The sequence below is a fragment of the Petromyzon marinus genome (genome assembly GCF_048934315.1).
Source record: "Petromyzon marinus isolate PM22_M1 ecotype Great Lakes invasive population chromosome 80 unlocalized genomic scaffold, UKy_Petmar_22M1.pri1.0 chr80_unloc.5, whole genome shotgun sequence".
In the NCBI taxonomy this organism is placed as follows: domain Eukaryota; kingdom Metazoa; phylum Chordata; class Hyperoartia; order Petromyzontiformes; family Petromyzontidae; genus Petromyzon; species Petromyzon marinus.
Genome location: NW_027422633.1, coordinates 82501 through 101351, shown reverse-complemented (window position 1 = coordinate 101351; position 18851 = coordinate 82501). Strand labels below are relative to the sequence as shown.

At 54.3% G+C, this 18851-nt stretch overlaps 1 protein-coding gene across 1 annotated transcript in view; it reads right to left on the bottom strand.

Moving 5' to 3' along the window:
- LOC116936966 (otogelin-like protein) overlaps positions 1-18851 on the bottom strand; it is a 68847-nt gene that overhangs the window by 22710 nt on the left and 27286 nt on the right. Inside the window, exons 6-8 of the mRNA XM_076058952.1 lie at positions 15742-15849; positions 11093-11231; positions 3370-3510 (exon numbers count right to left, since the gene is read on the bottom strand). Of these exons, the coding sequence (XP_075915067.1) occupies positions 3370-3510; positions 11093-11231; positions 15742-15849 (388 nt within the window). The remainder of the gene's footprint in view (positions 1-3369; positions 3511-11092; positions 11232-15741; positions 15850-18851) is intronic.

Below are 18851 nucleotides of genomic sequence, written 5' to 3'. Positions count from 1 at the left end.
TGACTTGGTGAGTGACTTGGTGAGTTGGTGAGTGACTTGGTGAGTGACTTGGTGACTTGGTGAGTTGGTGAGTGACTTGGTGAGTGACTTGGTGAGTGACTTGGTGAGTTGGTGAGTGACTTGGTGAGTTGGTGAGTTGGTGAGTGACTTGGTGAGTGACTTGGTGACTTTGTGAGTGACTTGGTGACTTGGTGAGTGACTTGGTGAGTTGGTGAGTGACTTGGTGACTTGGTGAGTGACTTGGTGAGTTGGTGAGTTGGTGAGTGACTTGGTGAGTTGGTGAGTGACTTGGTGACTTGGTGAGTGACTTGGTGAGTGACTTGGTGAGTTGGTGAGTGACTTGGTGAGTGACTAGGTGAGTTGGTGAGTGACTTGGTGAGTTGGTGAGTGACTTGGTGAGTGACTTGGTGAGTTGGTGAGTGACTTGGTGAGTGACTTGGTGAGTTGGTGAGTTGGTGAGTGACTTGGTGAGTGACTAGGTGAGTTGATGAGTGACTTGGTGAGTGACTTGGTGAGTTGGTGAGTGACTTGGTGAGTGACTAAGTGAGTGACTAGGTGACTTGGTGAGTGACTTGGTGACTTGGTGAGTTGGTGAGTGACTTGGTGAGTGACTTGGTGAGTTGGTGAGTGACTTGGTGAGTGAGTTGGTGAGTTGGTGAGTGACTTGGTGAGTTGGTGAGTTGGTGAGTGACTTGGTGAGTGACTAGGTGAGTTGGTGAGTGACTTGGTGAGTTGGTGAGTGACTTGGTGAGTGACTTGGTGAGTTGGTGAGTGACTTGGTGAGTGACTTGGTGACTTGGTGAGTGACTTGGTGAGTGACTAGGTGAGTTGGTGAGTGACTTGGTGAGTGACTTGGTGAGTTGGTGAGTGACTTGGTGAGTGACTAGGTGAGTTGGTGAGTGACTTGGTGAGTTGGTGAGTTGGTGAGTGACTTGGTGAGTTGGTGAGTGACTTGGTGAGTGACTAGGTGACTTGGTGAGTGACTTGGTGAGTTGGTGAGTGCCTTGGTGAGTTGTTGAGTGACTTGGTGAGTGACTTGGTGAGTTGGTGAGTGACTTGGTGAGTGACTAGGTGAGTTGGTGAGTGACTTGGTGAGTGACTTGGTGAGTGACTTGGTGAGTTGGTGAGTGACTTGGTGAGTTGGTGAGTTGGTGAGTGACTTGGTGAGTGACTTGGTGACTTTGTGAGTGACTTGGTGACTTGGTGAGTGACTTGGTGAGTTGGTGAGTGACTTGGTGACTTGGTGAGTGACTTGGTGAGTTGGTGAGTTGGTGAGTGACTTGGTGAGTTGGTGAGTGACTTGGTGAGTGACTAGGTGAGTTGGTGAGTGACTTGGTGAGTGACTTGGTGAGTGACTTGGTGAGTTGGTGAGTGACGTGGTGAGTGACTTGGTGAGTTGGTGAGTGACTTGGTGAGTTGGTGAGTGACGTGGTGAGTGACTTGGTGAGTTGGTGAGTGACTTGGTGAGTTGGTGAGTGACTTGGTGAGTGACTTGGTGAGTTGGTGAGTGACTTGGTGAGTGACTTGGTGAGTTGGTGAGTTGGTGAGTGACTTGGTGAGTTGGTGAGTGACTTGGTGACTTGGTGAGTGACTTGGTGAGTTGGTGAGTGACTTGGTGAGTTGGTGAGTGACTTGGTGAGTGACTTGGTGAGTTGGTGAGTGACTTGGTGAGTTGGTGAGTGACTTGGTGAGTGACTAGGTGAGTTGGTGAGTTGGTGAGTGACTAGGTGAGTTGGTGAGTGACTTGGTGAGTGACTTGGTGAGTGACTTGGTGAGTTGGTGAGTTGGTGAGTGACTTGGTGAGTGACTAGGTGAGTTGGTGAGTTGGTGAGTGACTTGGTGAGTGACTTGGTGAGTGACTTGGTGAGTTGGTGAGTTGGTGAGTGACTTGGTGAGTGACTTGGTGAGTGACTAGGTGACTTGGTGAGTGACTTGGTGAGTGACTAGGTGAGTTGGTGAGTTGGTGAGTGAGTTGGTGAGTGACTAGGTGAGTTGGTGAGTGACTTGGTGAGTGACTTGGTGAGTTGGTGAGTGACTTGGTGAGTGACTTGGTGAGTTGGTGAGTGACTTGGTGAGTTGGTGAGTGACTTGGTGAGTGACTAGGTGAGTTGGTGAGTTGGTGAGTGACTAGGTGAGTTGGTGAGTGACTTGGTGAGTGACTTGGTGAGTGACTTGGTGAGTTGGTGAGTTGGTGAGTGACTTGGTGAGTGACTAGGTGAGTTGGTGAGTTGGTGAGTGACTTGGTGAGTGACTTGGTGAGTGACTAGGTGAGTTGGTGAGTTGGTGAGTGACTTGGTGAGTGACTTGGTGAGTGACTAGGTGACTTGGTGAGTGACTTGGTGAGTGACTAGGTGAGTTGGTGAGTTGGTGAGTGAGTTGGTGAGTGACTAGGTGAGTTGGTGAGTGACTTGGTGAGTGACTTGGTGAGTTGGTGAGTGACTTGGTGAGTGACTTGGTGAGTTGGTGAGTGACTTGGTGAGTTGGTGAGTGACTTGGTGAGTGACTAGGTGAGTTGGTGAGTTGGTGAGTGACTAGGTGAGTTGGTGAGTGACTTGGTGAGTGACTAGGTGAGTTGGTGAGTTGGTGAGTGACTTGGTGAGTGACTTGGTGAGTGACTAGGTGAGTTGGTGAGTTGGTGAGTGACTTGGTGAGTGACTTGGTGAGTGACTAGGTGACTTGGTGAGTGACTTGGTGAGTGACTAGGTGAGTTGGTGAGTTGGTGAGTGAGTTGGTGAGTGACTAGGTGAGTTGGTGAGTGACTTGGTGAGTGACTTGGTGAGTTGGTGAGTGACTTGGTGAGTGACTTGGTGAGTTGGTGAGTGACTTGGTGAGTTGGTGAGTGACTTGGTGAGTGACTAGGTGAGTTGGTGAGTTGGTGAGTGACTAGGTGAGTTGGTGAGTGACTTGGTGAGTGACTTGGTGAGTGACTTGGTGAGTTGTTGAGTTGGTGAGTGACTTGGTGAGTGACTAGGTGAGTTGGTGAGTTGGTGAGTGACTTGGTGAGTGACTTGGTGAGTGACTTGGTGAGTGACTAGGTGAGTTGGTGAGTTGGTGAGTGACTTGGTGAGTGACTTGGTGAGTGACTAGGTGACTTGGTGAGTGACTTGGTGAGTGACTAGGTGAGTTGGTGAGTGAGTTGGTGAGTGACTAGGTGAGTTGGTGAGTGACTTGGTGAGTGACTTGGTGAGTTGGTGACTTGGTGAGTAACTTGGTGAGTGACTTGGTGAGTGACTAGGTGAGTTGGTGAGTTGGTGAGTGACTTGGTGAGTGACTTGGTGAGTGACTTGGTGAGTGACTAGGTGAGTTGGTGAGTTGGTGAGTGACTTGGTGAGTGACTTGGTGAGTGACTTGGTGAGTATCGCTGCTCACCACCCGGTCCCTGCCGCCCCTGAGCAGGAGCGAGATCTCCCCCACCTTAAGCCCCACCTCCCATCTGCAAGGGGGGCCACTTGGACCCCCACAAAGTGGCCCCCCACGACGCATTGACACGGACACGGAGTGGTCAGCATCCTACACAGACACCACAACAACAACAACAACACAGCTGTTAGACAAAGCTGTAGGTGGTGCTGGTGAGTGCAGTAGTTAGACAACCCCCAGTAGATAGACACCACAGCTAGTGGACAGGCTGTAGGTGCTGGTGGGTGTAGTAGATAGACAACCCTCAGTAGATAGACACCACAGCTAGTGGACAGGCTGTAGGTGCTGGTGAGTGTAGTAGTTAGACAACCCTCAGTAGATAGACACCACAGCTGTAAGACAAAGCTGTAGGTGCTGGTGAGTGTAGTAGTTAGACAACCCTCAGTAGATAGACACCACAGCTAGTGGACAGGCTGTAGGTGCTGGTGAGTGTAGTAGTTAGACAACCCTCAGTAGATAGACACCACAGCTGTTAGACAAAGCTGTAGGTGCTGGTGAGTGCAGTAGTTAGACAACCCTCAGTAGATAGACACCACAGCTGGTGGACAGGCTGTAGGTGCTGGTGAGTGTAGTAGTTAGACAACCCTCAGTAGATAGACACCACAGCTGGTGGACAGGCTGTAGGTGGTGCTGGTGAGTGTAGTAGTTAGACAACCCTCAGTAGATAGACACCACAGCTGGTGGACAGGCTGTAGGTGGTGCTGGTGAGTGTAGTAGTTAGACAACCCTCAGTAGATAGACACCACAGCTAGTGGACAGGCTGTAGGTGGTGCTGGTGAGTGTAGTAGTTAGACAACCCTCAGTAGATAGACACCACAGCTGGTGGACAAGCTGTAGGTGCTGGTGAGTGTAGTAGTTAGACACCACACCTAGTGGACAGGCTGTAGGTGCTGGTGAGTGTAGTAGTTAGACAACCCTCAGTAGATAGACACCACAGCTGGTGGACAGGCTGTAGGTGCTGGTGGGTGTAGTAGTTAGACAACCCTCAGTAGATAGACACCACAGCTAGTGGACAAGCTGTAGGTGGTGCTGGTGAGTGTAGTAGATAGACAACCCTCAGTAGATAGACACCACAGCTGGTGGACAGGCTGTAGGTGCTGGTGAGTGTAGTAGTTAGACAACCCTCAGTAGATAGACACCACAGCTGTTAGACAAAGCTGTAGGTGCTGGTGAGTGTAGTAGTTAGACAACCCTCAGTAGATAGAACACCACAGCTAGTGGACAGGCTGTAGGTGGTGCTGGTGAGTGTAGTAGTTAGACAACCCTCAGTAGATAGACACCACAGCTGTTAGACAAAGCTGTAGGTGCTGGTGAGTGCAGTAGTTAGACAACCCTCAGTAGATAGACACCACAGCTGGTGGACAGGCTGTAGGTGCTGGTGAGTGTAGTAGTTAGACAACCCTCAGTAGATAGACACCACAGCTGGTGGACAGGCTGTAGGTGGTGCTGGTGAGTGTAGTAGTTAGACAACCCTCAGTAGATAGACACCACAGCTGGTGGACAGGCTGTAGGTGGTGCTGGTGAGTGTAGTAGTTAGACAACCCTCAGTAGATAGACACCACAGCTAGTGGACAGGCTGTAGGTGGTGCTGGTGAGTGTAGTAGTTAGACAACCCTCAGTAGATAGACACCACAGCTGGTGGACAGGCTGTAGGTGCTGGTGAGTGTATTAGTTAGACACCACACCTAGTGGACAGGCTGTAGGTGCTGGTGAGTGTAGTAGTTAGACAACCCTCAGTAGATAGACACCACAGCTAGTGGACAGGCTGTAGGTGGTGCTGGTGAGTGTAGTAGATAGACAACCCTCAGTAGATAGACACCACAGCTGGTGGACAGGCTGTAGGTGCTGGTGAGTGTAGTAGTTAGACAACCCTCAGTAGATAGACACCACAGCTGTTAGACAAAGCTGTAGGTGCTGGTGAGTGTAGTAGTTAGACAACCCTCAGTAGATAGAACACCACAGCTAGTGGACAGGCTGTAGGTGGTGCTGGTGAGTGTAGTAGTTAGACAACCCTCAGTAGATAGACACCACAGCTGTTAGACAAAGCTGTAGGTGCTGGTGAGTGCAGTAGTTAGACAACCCTCAGTAGATAGACACCACAGCTGGTGGACAGGCTGTAGGTGCTGGTGAGTGTAGTAGTTAGACAACCCTCAGTAGATAGACACCACAGCTGGTGGACAGGCTGTAGGTGGTGCTGGTGAGTGTAGTAGTTAGACAACCCTCAGTAGATAGACACCACAGCTGGTGGACAGGCTGTAGGTGGTGCTGGTGAGTGTAGTAGTTAGACAACCCTCAGTAGATAGACACCACAGCTAGTGGACAGGCTGTAGGTGGTGCTGGTGAGTGTAGTAGTTAGACAACCCTCAGTAGATAGACACCACAGCTGGTGGACAGGCTGTAGGTGCTGGTGAGTGTAGTAGTTAGACACCACACCTAGTGGACAGGCTGTAGGTGCTGGTGAGTGTAGTAGTTAGACAACCCTCTGTAGATAGACACCACAGCTGGTGGACAGGCTGTAGGTGCTGGTGGGTGTAGTAGTTAGACAACCCTCAGTAGATAGACACCACAGCTAGTGGACAGGCTGTAGGTGGTGCTGCTGAGTGTAGTAGTTAGACAACCCTCAGTAGATAGACACCACAGCTAGTGGACAGGCTGTAGGTGGTGCTGGTGAGTGTAGTAGTTAGACAACCCTCAGTAGATAGACACCACAGCTAGTGGACAGGCTGTAGGTGCTGGTGGGTGTAGTAGTTAGACAACCCTCAGTAGATAGACACCACAGCTAGTGGACAGGCTGTAGGTGGTGCTGGTGAGTGTAGTAGATAGACAACCCTCAGTAGATAGACACCACAGCTGGTGGACAGGCTGTAGGTGCTGGTGAGTGTAGTAGTTAGACAACCCTCAGTAGATAGACACCACAGCTGTTAGACAAAGCTGTAGGTGCTGGTGAGTGTAGTAGTTAGACAACCCTCAGTAGATAGAACACCACAGCTAGTGGACAGGCTGTAGGTGGTGCTGGTGAGTGTAGTAGTTAGACAACCCTCAGTAGATAGACACCACAGCTAGTGGACAGGCTGTAGGTGGTGCTGGTGAGTGTAGTAGTTAGACAACCCTCAGTAGATAGACACCACAGCTGGTGGACAGGCTGTAGGTGCTGGTGAGTGTAGTAGTTAGACACCACACCTAGTGGACAGGCTGTAGGTGCTGGTGGGTGTAGTAGTTAGACAACCCTCAGTAGATAGACACCACAGCTGGTGGACAGGCTGTAGGTGCTGGTGGGTGTAGTAGTTAGATAACCCTCAGTAGATAGACACCACAGCTAGTGGACAGGCTGTAGGTGCTGGTGGGTGTAGTAGTTAGACAACCCTCAGTAGATAGACACCACAGCTAGTGGACAGGCTGTAGGTGCTGGTGAGTGTAGTAGTTAGACAACCCTCAGTAGATAGACACCACAGCTAGTGGACAGGCTGTAGGTGCTGGTGAGTGTAGTAGATAGACAACCCTCAGTAGATAGACACCACAGCTGTTAGACAAAGCTGTACATGCTGGTGAGTGCAGTAGTTAGACAACCCTCAGTAGATAGACACCACAGCTAGTGGACAGGCTGTAGGTGCTGGTGAGTGTAGTAGTTAGACAACCCTTAGTAGATAGACACCACAGCTGTTAGACAAAGCTGTAGGTGGTGCTGGTGAGTGCAGTAGTTAGACAACCCTCAGTAGATAGACACCACAGCTGTTAGACAAAGCTGTAGGTGCTGGTGAGTGCAGTAGTTAGACAACCCTCAGTAGATAGACACCACAGCTAGTGGACAGGCTGTAGGTGGTGCTGGTGAGTGTAGTAGTTAGACAACCCTCAGTAGATAGACACCACAGCTGGTGGACGGGCTGTAGGTGGTGCTGGTGAGTGTAGTAGTTAGACAACCCTCAGTAGATAGACACCACAGCTGGTGGACAGGCTGTAGGTGGTGAGTGTAGTAGTTAGACAACCCTCAGTAGATAGACACCACAGCTGGTGGACAGGCTGTAGGTGGTGCTGGTGAGTGTAGTAGTTAGACAACCCCCAGTAGGTAGACACCACAGCTAGTGGACAGGCTGTAGGTGGTGCTGGTGAGTGTAGTAGTTAGACAACCCTCAGTAGATAGACACCACAGCTAGTTGACAGGCTGTAGGTGGTGCTGGTGAGTGTAGTAGTTAGACAACCCTCAGTAGATAGACACCACAGCTAGTGGACAGGCTGTAGGTGCTGGTGAGTGTAGTAGTTAGACAACCCTCAGTAGATAGACACCACAGCTAGTGGACAGGCTGTAGGTGCTGGTGAGTGTAGTAGTTAGACAACCCTCAGTAGATATACACCACAGCTAGTGGACAGGCTGTAGGTGGTGCTGGTGAGTGTAGTAGTTAGACAACCCTCAGTAGATAGACACCACAGCTAGTGGACAGGCTGTAGGTGCTGGTGAGTGTAGTAGTTAGACAACCCTCAGTAGATAGACACCACAGCTAGTGGACAGGCTGTAGGTGGTGCTGGTGAGTGTAGTAGTTAGACAACCCTCAGTAGATAGACACCACAGCTAGTGGACAGGCTGTAGGTGCTGGTGAGTGTAGTAGTTAGACAACCCTCAGTAGATAGACACCACAGCTAGTGGACAGGCTGAAGGTGGTGCTGGTGAGTGTAGTAGTTAGACAACCCTCAGTAGATAGACACCACAGCTAGTGGACAGGCTGTAGGTGGTGCTGGTGAGTGTAGTAGTTAGACAACCCTCAGTAGATAGACACCACAGCTAGTGGACAGGCTGTAGGTGGTGCTGGTGAGTGTAGTAGTTAGACAACCCTCAGTAGATAGACACCACAGCTAGTGGACAGGCTGTAGGTGCTTGTGGGTGTAGTAGTTAGACAACCCTCAGTAAATAGACACCACAGCTAGTGGACAGGCTGTAGGTGCTGGTGAGTGTAGTAATTAGACAACCCTGAGTAGATAGACACCACAGCTGGTGGACAGGCTGTAGGTGCTGGTGAGTGTAGTAGTTAGACAACCCTCAGTAGATAGACACCACAGCTGGTGGACAGGCTGTAGGTGCTGGTGAGTGTAGTAGTTAGACAACCCTCAGTAGATAGACACCACAGCTAGTGGACAGGCTGTAGGTGGTGCTGGTGAGTGTAGTAGTTAGACAACCCTCAGTAGATAGACACCACAGCTAGTGGACAGGCTGTAGGTGCTGGTGAGTGTAGTAGTCAGACAACCCTCAGTAGATAGACACCACAGCTAGTGGACAGGCTGTAGGTGGTGCTGGTGAGTGTAGTAGTTAGACAACCCTCAGTAGATAGACACCACAGCTAGTGGACAGGCTGTAGGTGGTGCTGGTGAGTGTAGTAGTTAGACAACCCTCAGTAGATAGACACCACAGCTAGTGGACAGGCTGTAGGTGGTGCTGGTGAGTGTAGTAGTTAGACAACCCTCAGTAGATAGACACCACAGCTAGTGGACAGGCTGTAGGTGCTTGTGGGTGTAGTAGTTAGACAACCCCCAGTAAATAGACACCACAGCTAGTGGACAGGCTGTAGGTGCTGGTGAGTGTAGTAGTTAGACAACCCTGAGTAGATAGACACCACAGCTGGTGGACAGGCTGTAGGTGCTGGTGAGTGTAGTAGTTAGACAACCCTCAGTAGATAGACACCACAGCTGGTGGACAGGCTGTAGGTGGTGCTGGTGAGTGTAGTAGTTAGACAACCCTCAGTAGATAGACACCACAGCTGGTGGACAGGCTGTAGGTGCTGGTGAGTGTAGTGGTTAGACAACCCTCAGTAGATAGACACCACAGCTGGTGGACAGGCTGTAGGTGGTGCTGGTGAGTGTAGTAGATAGACACCACAGCTGGTGGACAGGCTGTAGGTGGTGCTGGTGAGTGTAGTAGTTAGACAACCCTCAGTAGATAGACACCACAGCTGGTGGACAGGCTGTAGGTGCTGGTGAGTGTAGTAGTTAGACAACCCTCAGTAGATAGACACCACAGCTGGTGGACAGGCTGTAGATGGTGTTGGTGAGTGTAGTAGTTAGACACCACAGCTGGTGGACAGGCTGTAGGTGGTGAGTGTAGTAGTTAGACAACCCTCAGTAGATAGACACCACAGCTGGTGGACAGGCTGTAGGTGGTGAGTGTAGTAGTTAGACAACCCTCAGTAGATAGACACCACAGCTGGTGGACAGGCTGTAGGTGGTGAGTGTAGTAGTTAGACAACCCTCAGTAGATAGACACCACAGCTGGTGGACAGGCTGTAGATGGTGAGTGTAGTAGTTAGACAACCCTCAGTAGTTAGACACCACAGCTGGTGGACAGGCTGTAGGTGCTGGTGAGTGTAGTAGTTAGACAACCCTCAGTAGATAGACACCACAGCTGGTGGACAGGCTGTAGATGGTGTTGGTGAGTGTAGTAGTTAGACACCACAGCTGGTGGACAGGCTGTAGGTGGTGAGTGTAGTAGTTAGACAACCCTCAGTAGATAGACACCACAGCTGGTGGACAGGCTGTAGGTGGTGAGTGTAGTAGTTAGACAACCCTCAGTAGATAGACACCACAGCTGGTGGACAGGCTGTAGGTGGTGAGTGTAGTAGTTAGACAACCCTCAGTAGATAGACACCACAGCTGGTGGACAGGCTGTAGGTGGTGAGTGTAGTAGTTAGACAACCCTCAGTAGATAGACACCACAGCTGGTGGACAGGCTGTAGATGGTGAGTGTAGTAGTTAGACAACCCTCAGTAGTTAGACACCACAGCTGGTGGACAGGCTGTAGATGGTGCTGGTGAGTGTAGTAGTTAGACAACCCTCAGTAGATAGACACCACAGCTGGTGGACAGGCTGTAGGTGGTGCTGGTGAGTGTAGTAGTTAGACAACCCTCAGTAGATAGACACCACAGCTAGTGGACAGGCTGTAGATGGTGCTGGTGAGTGTAGTAGTTAGACAACCCTCAGTAGATAGACACCACAGCTGGTGGACAGGCTGTAGGTGGTGCTGGTGGGTGTAGTAGTTAGACAACCCTCAGTAGATAGACACCACAGCTGGTGGACAGGCTGTAGGTGGTGCTGGTGAGTGTAGTAGTTAGACAACCCTCAGTAGATAGACACCACAGCTGGTGGACAGGCTGTAGGTGGTGCTGGTGGGTGTAGTAGTTAGACAACCCTCAGTAGATAGACACCACAGCTGGTGGACAGGCTGTAGGTGCTGGTGGGTGTAGTAGTTAGACAACCCTCAGTAGATAGACACCACAGCTGGTGGACAGGCTGTAGGTGCTGGTGAGTGTAGTAGTTAGACACCACAGCTAGTGGACAGGCTGTAGGTGGTGCTGGTGAGTGTAGTAGTTAGACAACCCTCAGTAGATAGACACCACAGCTGGTGGACAGGCTGTAGGTGCTGGTGAGTGTAGTAGTTAGACACCACAGCTAGTGGACAGGCTGTAGGTGGTGCTGGTGAGTGTAGTAGTTAGACAACCCTCAGTAGATAGACACCACAGCTGGTGGACAGGCTGTAGGTGGTGCTGGTGAGTGTAGTAGATAGACACCACAGCTGGTGGACAGGCTGTAGGTGGTGCTGGTGAGTGTAGTAGTTAGACAACCCTCAGTAGATAGACACCACAGCTGGTGGACAGGCTGTAGGTGGTGCTGGTGAGTGTAGTAGTTAGACAACCCTCAGTAGATAGACACCACAGCTGGTGGACAGGCTGTAGCGGTGTCCGTCCAGGCTGTGGTAGCGACTGTCCCCCAAGGCTGAGCAGGTGGCTGGGCAAGGCCGCGAAGAACAGCGGAACACTCCAGAGTGGCACGTGCTGGGGGGCGGGGGGGGCAGGGGGGGCGGGGGGAGGGGCAGGGGGAGGGGCAGGGGCAGTGGGAGGGGTAGGGGGGGGCAGGGGGAGGGGCAGTGGGAGGGGCAGGGGGAGGGGCAGGGGGAGGGGCAGTGGGAGGGGCAGTGGGAGGGGCAGGGGGAGGGGCAGGGGGAGGGGCAGTGGGAGGGGCAGGGGCAGGGGGAGGGGCAGGGGCAGTGGGAGGGGCAGGGGGAGGGGCAGTGGGAGGGGCAGGGGGAGGGGCAGGGGGAGGGGCAGTGGGAGGGGCAGGGGCAGGGGGAGGGGCAGGGGCAGTGGGAGGGGCAGGGGGAGGGGCAGGGGGAGGGGCAGTGGGAGGGGCAGGGGCAGGGGCAGGGGGAGGGGCAGGGGGAGGGGCACCGCGGTAAATGCTGTGGTGACGATGGTGACGGTGGTGACGGTGGTGGTGGTGGTGGTGATGGTGACGGTAGTCATGGTGACGGTGGTAGTTTTGACGGTTGTCATGGTGACGGTGATGATGGTGGTGATGGTGACGGTAGTCATGGTGACGCTGGTGACGGTGGTGGTGGTGGTGGTGATGGTGACGGTAGTCATGGTGACGCTGGTGACGGTGGTGGTGGTGGTGGTGATGGTGACGGTAGTCATGGTGACGCTGGTGACGGTGGTGGTGGTGGTGGTGATGGTGACGGTAGTCATGGTGACGGTGGTGACGGTGGTGGTGGTGGTGGTGATGGTGACGGTAGTCATGGTGACGGTGGTAGTTTTGACGGTTGTCATGGTGACGGTGATGATGGTGGTGATGGTGACGGTAGTCATGGTGACGCTGGTGACGGTGGTGGTGGTGGTGGTGATGGTGACGGTAGTCATGGTGACGCTGGTGACGGTGGTGGTGGTGGTGGTGATGGTGACGGTAGTCATGGTGACGCTGGTGACGGTGGTGGTGGTGGTGGTGATGGTGACGGTAGTCATGGTGACGCTGGTGACGGTGGTGGTGGTGGTGGTGATGGTGACGGTAGTCATGGTGACGGTGGTAGTTTTGACGGTTGTCATGGTGACGGTGATGATGGTGGTGATGGTGACGGTAGTCATGGTGACGCTGGTGACGGTGGTGGTGGTGGTGGTGATGGTGACGGTAGTCATGGTGACGCTGGTGACGGTGGTGGTGGTGGTGGTGATGGTGACGGTAGTCATGGTGACGCTGGTGACGGTGGTGGTGGTGGTGGTGATGGTGACGGTAGTCATGGTGACGCTGGTGACGGTGGTGGTGGTGGTGGTGATGGTGACTGTAGTCATGGTGACGGTGGTAGTTTTGACGGTTGTCATGGTGACGGTGATGATGGTGGTGATGGTGACGGTAGTCATGGTGATGGTGGTAGTTTTGACGGTTGTCATGGTGACGGTGGTGGTGGTGGTGGTGGTGATGGTGACGGTAATCATGGTGACGCTGGTGACGGTGGTGGTGGTGGTGGTGATGGTGACGGTAGTCATGGTGACGCTGATGACGGTGGTGGTGGTGGTGGTGATGGTGACGGTAGTCATGGTGACGCTGGTGACGGTGGTGGTGGTGGTGGTGATGGTGACGGTAGTCATGGTGACGCTGGTGACGGTGGTGGTGGTGATGGTGACGGTAGTCATGGTGACGCTGGTGACGGTGGTGGTGGTGATGGTGACGGTAGTCATGGTGACGCTGGTGACGGTGGTGGTGGTGGTGGTGATGGTGACGGTAGTCATGGTGACGCTGGTGACGGTGGTGGTGATGGTGGTGATGGTGACTGTAGTCATGGTGACGGTGGTAGTTTTGACGGTTGTCATGGTGACGGTGATGATGGTGGTGATGGTGACGGTAGTCATGGTGATGGTGGTAGTTTTGACGGTTGTCATGGTGACGGTGGTGGTGGTGGTGGTGGTGATGGTGACGGTAGTCATGGTGATGGTGGTAGTTTTGACGGTTGTCATGGTGATGGTGATGATGGTGGTGATGGTGACGGTAGTCATGGTGATGGTGGTCGTTTTGACGGTTGTCATGGTGACGGTGATGATGGTGGTGATGGTGACTGTAGTCATGGTGATGGTGGTAGTTTTGACGGTTGTCATGGTGACGGTGATGATGGTGGTGATGGTGACGGTAGTCATGGTGACGCTGGTGACGGTGGTGGTGGTGGTGGTGATGGTGACGGTAGTCATGGTGACGCTGGTGACGGTGGTGGTGGTGGTGGTGATGGTGACGGTAGTCATGGTGACGCTGGTGACGGTGGTGGTGGTGGTGGTGATGGTGACGGTAGTCATGGTGACGCTGGTGACGGTGGTGGTGGTGGTGGTGATGGTGACGGTAGTCATGGTGACGGTGGTAGTTTTGACGGTTGTCATGGTGACGGTGATGATGGTGGTGATGGTGACGGTAGTCATGGTGACGCTGGTGACGGTGGTGGTGGTGGTGGTGATGGTGACGGTAGTCATGGTGACGCTGGTGACGGTGGTGGTGGTGGTGATGGTGACGGTAGTCATGGTGACGCTGGTGACGGTGGTGGTGGTGGTGGTGGTGATGGTGACGGTAGTCATGGTGACGCTGGTGACGGTGGTGGTGGTGGTGGTGATGGTGACTGTAGTCATGGTGACGGTGGTAGTTTTTAGAACGGTTATGGTGACGGTGATGATGGTGGTGATGGTGACGGTAGTCATGGTGATGGTGGTAGTTTTGACGGTTGTCATGGTGACGGTGGTGGTGGTGGTGGTGATGGTGACGGTAATCATGGTGACGCTGGTGACGGTGGTGGTGGTGGTGGTGATGGTGACGGTAGTCATGGTGACGCTGATGACGGTGGTGGTGGTGGTGGTGATGGTGACGGTAGTCATGGTGACGCTGGTGACGGTGGTGGTGGTGGTGGTGATGGTGACGGTAGTCATGGTGACGCTGGTGACGGTGGTGGTGGTGGTGGTGATGGTGACGGTAGTCATGGTGACGCTGGTGACGGTGGTGGTGATGGTGGTGATGGTGACTGTAGTCATGGTGACGGTGGTAGTTTTGACGGTTGTCATGGTGACGGTGATGATGGTGGTGATGGTGACGGTAGTCATGGTGACGCTGGTGACGGTGGTGGTGTGGTGGTGATGGTGACGGTAGTCATGGTGACGCTGGTGACGGTGGTGGTGGTGGTGGTGATGGTGACGGTAGTCATGGTGACGCTGGTGACGGTGGTGGTGGTGGTGGTGATGGTGACGGTAGTCATGGTGACGCTGGTGACGGTGGTGGTGGTGGTGGTGATGGTGACGGTAGTCATGGTGACGCTGATGACGGTGGTGGTGGTGGTGGTGATGGTGACGGTAGTCATGGTGACGCTGGTGACGGTGGTGGTGGTGGTGGTGATGGTGACGGTAGTCATGGTGACGCTGGTGACGGTGGTGGTGGTGATGGTGACGGTAGTCATGGTGACGCTGGTGACGGTGGTGGTGGTGATGGTGACGGTAGTCATGGTGACGCTGGTGACGGTGGTGGTGGTGGTGGTGATGGTGACGGTAGTCATGGTGACGCTGGTGACGGTGGTCGTGATGGTGGTGATGGTGACTGTAGTCATGGTGACGGTGGTAGTTTTGACGGTTGTCATGGTGACGGTGATGATGGTGGTGATGGTGACGGTAGTCATGGTGATGGTGGTAGTTTTGACGGTTGTCATGGTGACGGTGGTGGTGGTGGTGGTGATGGTGACGGTAGTCATGGTGATGGTGGTAGTTTTGACGGTTGTCATGGTGATGGTGATGATGGTGGTGATGGTGACGGTAGTCATGGTGATGGTGGTAGTTTTGACGGTTGTCATGGTGACGGTGATGATGGTGGTGATGGTGACTGTAGTCATGGTGATGGTGGTAGTTTTGACGGTTGTCATGGTGACGGTGATGATGGTGGTGATGGTGACGGTAGTCATGGTGATGGTGGTAGTTTTGACGGTTGTCATGGTGACGGTGGTGGTGGTGGTGGTGGTGATGGTGACGGTAGTCATGGTGATGGTGGTAGTTTTGACGGTTGTCATGGTGACGGTGATGATGGTGGTGATGGTGACGGTAGTCATGGTGATGGTGGTAGTTTTGACGGTTGTCATGGTGACGGTGATGATGGTGGTGATGGTGACTGTAGTCATGGTGATGGTGGTAGTTTTGACGGTTGTCATGGTGACGGTGGTGATGGTGGTGATGGTGGCTGTAGTGATGGTGATGGTGGTAGTATTGACGGTTGGCATGGTGACGGTCGTGATGGTGGTGGTGGTGATGGTGACGGTTGTCATGGTGACGCTGGTGACGGTGGTGATGGTGGTGATGGTGGTGATGGTGACTGTAGTCATGGTGACGGTGGTAGTTTTGATGGTTGTCATGGTGATGGTGGTGATGGTGACGGTGGTGATGGTGGTGAAGGTGGTGATGGTGACTGTAGTCATGGTGATGGTGGTGATGGTGGTGATGGTGGTGATAGTGGTGACGGTTGTCATGGTGACTGTAGTCATGGTGACGCTGGTGCTGGTGGTACCAGCTCTGACAGGCGGTGCTGATTGAGTCCCCAGCGGGCACCTCGCTGCCTCTCCACGTGCAGGGACAGCGATCAGCTGGCAGGCAGTGAACACCATGACGTAGTAGCCTGGTGGGTGGGTGGTGGGTGGTGGGTGGTGGGTGGGTGAGTGGGTGGGTGGTGGGTGGGTGGGTGGGTGAGTGAGTGGGTGAGTGAGTGGGTGGGTGAGTGAGTGGGTGAGTGAGTGAGTGAGTAAGTGGGTGAGTGAGTGGGTGAGTGAGTGAGTGAGTGGGTGAGTGGGTGGGTGGGTGGGTGAGTGGGTGAGTGAGTGGGTGAGTGAGTGAGTGAGTGGGTGAGTGGGTGGGTGGGTGAGTGGGTAAGTGGGTGGGTTAGTGGGTGGGTGGGTGGTGGGTGGGTGAGTGGGTGGGTGGTGGGTGGGTGGGTGGGAGGGTGGGTGAGTGAGTGGGTGAGTGGGTGGGTGAGTGAGTGGGTGAGTGAGTGAGTGAGTAAGTGGGTGAGTGAGTGGGTGAGTGAGTGAGTGAGTGGGTGAGTGAGTGGGTGAGTGAGTGGGTGAGTGGGTGAGTGGGTGAGTGAGTGGGTGAGTGAGTGGTGAGTGAGTGGGTGAGTGAGTGGGTGGGTGGATCAGTGAGTGGGTGAGTGGGTGGGTGAGTGGGTGAGTGAGTGGGTGAGTGGGTGAGTGAGTGGGTGAGTGGGTGAGTGAGTGGGTGGGTGAGTGAGTGGGTGGGTGGGTGAGTGAGTGAGTGATTGGGTGAGTGAGTGGGTGAGTGAGTGAGTGAGTGGGTGAGTTAGTGAGTGAGTGAGTGGGTGAGTGAGTGGGTGAGTGAGTGAGTGAGTGGGTGGGTGGGTGAGTGAGTGGGTGAGTGAGTGGATGAGTGGGTGAGTGAGTGAGTGAGTGGGTGAGTGGGTGAGTGAGTGGGTGAGTGGGTGAGTGAGTGGGTGAGTGAGTGGGTGGGTGAGTGAGTGGGTGGGTGAGTGAGTGAGTGGGTGAGTGAGTGAGTGAGTGGGTGGGTGGGTGGTGAGTGAGTGAGTGGGTGGGTGAGTGGGTGAGTGGGTGGGTGAGTGAGTGAGTGGGTGAGTTAGTGAGTGGGTGAGTGGGTGGGTAGGTGAGTGGGTAAGTGGGTGGGTGAGTGGGTGGGTGGGTGGGTGGTGGGTGGGTGGGTGGGTGAGTGGGTGAGTGAGTGGGTGAGTGAGTGAGTGGGTGAGTGGGTGGGTGGGTGAGTGGGTAAGTTGGTGGGTTAGTGGGTGGGTGGGTGGTGGGTGGGTGAGTGGGTGGGTGGTGGGTGGGTGGGTGGGTGAGTGAGTGGGTGAGTGGGTGGGTGAGTGAGTGGGTGAGTGGGTGGGTGAGTGAGTGGGTGAGTGAGTGAGTGAGTAAGTGGGTGAGTGAGTGGGTGAGTGAGTGAGTGAGTGGGTGAGTGAGTGGGTGAGTGAGTGGGTGAGTGGGTGAGTGAGTGGGTGAGTGAGTGGTGAGTGAGTGAGTGGGTGGGTGGGTCAGTGAGTGGGTGAGTGGGTGAGTGAGTAAGTGGGTGAGTGAGTGGGTGAGTGAGTGAGTGAGTGGGTGAGTGAGTGGGTGAGTGAGTGGGTGAGTGGGTGAGTGGGTGAGTGAGTGGGTGAGTGAGTGGTGAGTGAGTGGGTGAGTGAGTGGGTGGGTGGGTCAGTGAGTGGGTGAGTGGGTGGGTGAGAGGGTGAGTGAGTGGGTGAGTGGGTGAGTGAGTGGGTGAGTGGGTGAGTGGGTGGGTGGGTGAGTGAGTGGGTGGGTGGGTGAGTGAGTGAGTGAGTGATTGGGTGAGTGAGTGGGTGAGTGAGTGAGTGAGTGGGTGAGTTAGTGAGTGAGTGAGTGAGTGGGTGAGTGAGTGGGTGAGTGAGTGAGTGAGTGGGTGGGTGGGTGAGTGAGTGGGTGAGTGAGTGAGTGGATGAGTGGGTGAGTGAGTGAGTGAGTGGGTGAGTGGGTGAGTGAGTGGGTGAGTGGGTGAGTGAGTGGGTGAGTGGGTGAGTGAGTGGGTGGGTGAGTGAGTGGGTGGGTGGGTGAGTGAGTGAGTGAGTGGGTGGGTGAGTGAGTGAGTGGGTGGGTGGGTGGGTGGTGAGTGAGTGAGTGGGTGGGTGAGTGGGTGAGTGGGTGGGTGAGTGAGTGGGTGAGTTAGTGAGTGGGTGGGTAGGTGAGTGGGTAAGTGGGTGGGTGAGTGGGTGGGTGGGTGGGTGAGTGGGTGAGTGAGTGGGTGAGTGAGTGAGTGGGTGAGTGGGTGGGTGGGTGCGTGGGTAAGTGGGTGGGTTAGTGGGTGGGTGGGTGGTGGGTGGGTGAGTGGGTGGGTGGTGGGTGGGTGGGTGGGTGGTGGGTGGGTGGGTGGGTGGGTGGGAGGGTGGGTGAGTGAGTGGGTGAGTGGGTGGGTGGGTGAGTGAGTGGGTGAGTGAGTGAGTGAGTAAGTGGGTGAGTGAGTGGGTGAGTGAGTGAGTGAGTGGGTGAGTGAGTGGGTGAGTGAGTGGGTGAGTGGGTGAGTGGGTGAGTGGGTGAGTGAGTGGGTGAGTGAGTGGTGAGTGAGTGGGTGAGTGAGTGGGTGGGTGGATCAGTGAGTGGGTGATTGGGTGAGTGAGTGGGTGAGTGAGTGAGTGAGTGAGTGGGTGAGTTAGTGAGTGAGTGCGTGAGTGGGTGAGTGAGTGGGTGAGTGAGTGAGTGGGTGGGTGAGTGAGTGGGTGAGTGAGTGAGTGGATGAGTGGGTGAGTGAGTGAGTGAGTGGGTGAGTGGGTGAGTGAGTGGGTGAGTGGGTGAGTGAGTGGGTGAGTGGGTGAGTGAGTGGGTGGGTGAGTGAGTGGGTGGGTGGGTGAGTGAGTGAGTGGGTGGGTGAGTGAGTGAGTGAGTGGGTGGGTGGGTGGGTGGTGAGTGAGTGGGTGGGTGAGTGGGTGAGTGGGTGGGTGAGTGAGTGGGTGAGTTAGTGAGTGGGTGGGTAGGTGAGTGGGTAAGTGGGTGGGTGAGTGGGTGGGTGGGTGGGTGAGTGGGTGATTGAGTGGGTGAGTGAGTGAGTGGGTGAGTGGGTGGGTGGGTGCGTGGGTAAGTGGGTGGGTTAGTGGGTGGGTGGGTGGTGGGTGGGTGAGTGGGTGGGTGGTGGGTGGGTGGGTGG